We start from the raw sequence: 1,863 nt of genomic DNA, 5'->3' as shown, positions 1-1,863 counted from the left end.
AAAAAGTTAAAAATTTAAATTTAATTTTTTAATGTAAAATTTTTGAATTAACCATATTTATGATATAACTTTTTCATAATTTTTTTATTCGAAAATATTTTTTTCTACTAACGACACTAATTTCTTGAAATTAAACAATATTCAATGAAAAAAATATTTTACCGTTTTTTTCGGTATCTGTTTTTTAAAAATCATACTTTCCTAGAACAAAAATGTTTCTTTGAATAGACTAGCATGTTGTTTTGTTTAAGTGGCCACTGGCCAGCGATTTTTTATACACATACATATCTACAAAATGTATCCATGGAAGTGTGTATAGATATAACGTTTGTTAATATGTATGTGTGTATATATGTATATGTATATGTACGTATGTATGTATGCATTGTAGTTCTAATGACTTCCGTAAACATAATTATAATTCTAGTTTTAAGCTACATACATATGTATTTATATTTCCATTACATTTTTGAAGCCCAAAAAAGGGTTTTTAATCTAATTTTACAAGCAAAATTTTTTTGTTATTTAACAAGTGCCTTCAAAATATTTGAAAAACATGCACAATAAACATGTATGAATATTGTATTTGGACGTAAGTATGTAAATGTAACATAATATATATGCATGATTTACGACTATATACTACATTAGTATGTATGTATATGAAATTTGATTTACAATTGTAAATTATATAAGTATATATAAATATGTATTTATATTCATAGGAAATATGTATGTACATATAAACATGTACTATATATTTGTATCTATGTACTATATCGTTTTTATTATCATCGAGTTACAAGTGTCATCTAATTGGTTGAGCAATAATACTCATCAAGAACATTTTAACGATAATGCCTTTGATAATGAAAAAAAACAACGACATCTCAAGTTCGCTGCACCCACACATACATATGATTGACACTATTTATCATATGCCACGAACATATACAATGGTATAAGTGTCACGTTGCGTATGAGTGTTTATGAAAGTGCTTTGTTGTCATCTGTTTAGAATAAGTATGAAAACGCGCCGAAAAAAATGCATGCAAGATTACAGACATAAGTAAATACCTGCACATTTTTAAGTGTTTCGATAACACGCAAGAATATTTATAAGTTGGTAATTGAGAATACACACATACGTGCCAAGTGACTGTATAAGTACACACGGTTCATGTGGCCGCCGGCTGCTCACTTTGTTTACTCATTGCCTTTTGCTTCTGTTGTTTTGGAGGGTAAACAAAAATCGTTTAACATTTATAAACAACAATGTTAATAAGCTATAAAAAAAACAAATGTGACATATTTAAAGAATAAATATGTACTTGCACAATTAAAGAGCGATAGGTAATAAATTTCCCGGTTGCATTCGGAAAATTGCTTGGGCTGATTGTAACCATCTGGTACGAATTACGAAATGAAATGAATTTTTAAAAGCATTTGATGACATCAATTGCTAGTTATGCAAGTATAAAGAAAAAATATTATATGTATTTGTATCACACAAGTATGTGTATTGTTTTATATTCTATTAAAAACAAATGTTTCTGTATACAGCAACTACAATATATTATATTTTTTTGTTTTCGAAATGCGTGTGTTATTTATGAAGACATTGCGTTTAGTTTTTGGTAATTAAATATAGTACTAAATATATGGTGTAAAACATTTGAATTATTTATTTATTTATATTATAGATACTAATACAAATATATAAGCTTTGTTTTTTAATTTGATTTATTAATAACATAGATATTCGATAATAATTTGTTTCTTTTTTATCGTATCGTTTGTTTTCTTTCGTTTTAAAAAAAAATCTTTGTTGTTGTTTAGAAATATTTAAAAACATAAATTATT

The 1,863-nt window shown here is 25.7% G+C and overlaps 1 protein-coding gene across 4 annotated transcripts in view; it reads right to left on the bottom strand.

The window, feature by feature from the left end:
• LOC108965272 overlaps positions 1-1,863 on the bottom strand; it is a 27,283-nt gene that overhangs the window by 3,651 nt on the left and 21,769 nt on the right. Inside the window, exon 1 of one of the 4 annotated variants that reach the window (XM_018927551.1) lies at positions 1,078-1,205. The exons of the other annotated variants lie outside the window; for them this stretch is intronic. Within the exon in view, the coding sequence (XP_018783096.1) occupies positions 1,078-1,085 (8 nt within the window). The 5' untranslated portion in view covers positions 1,086-1,205. Of the gene's footprint in view, positions 1-1,077; positions 1,206-1,863 lie in introns of those variants that run through there. 4 annotated transcript variants of the gene reach the window in all.

The sequence above is a fragment of the Bactrocera latifrons genome, unplaced genomic scaffold, assembly GCF_001853355.1.
Source record: "Bactrocera latifrons isolate USDA-ARS-PBARC rearing strain unplaced genomic scaffold, ASM185335v1 scaffold_138, whole genome shotgun sequence".
NCBI lineage: Eukaryota > Metazoa > Arthropoda > Insecta > Diptera > Tephritidae > Bactrocera > Bactrocera latifrons.
The sequence above is the reverse complement of the archived record's forward strand: the minus strand, read 5'-3'. Positions and strand labels throughout refer to the sequence as shown.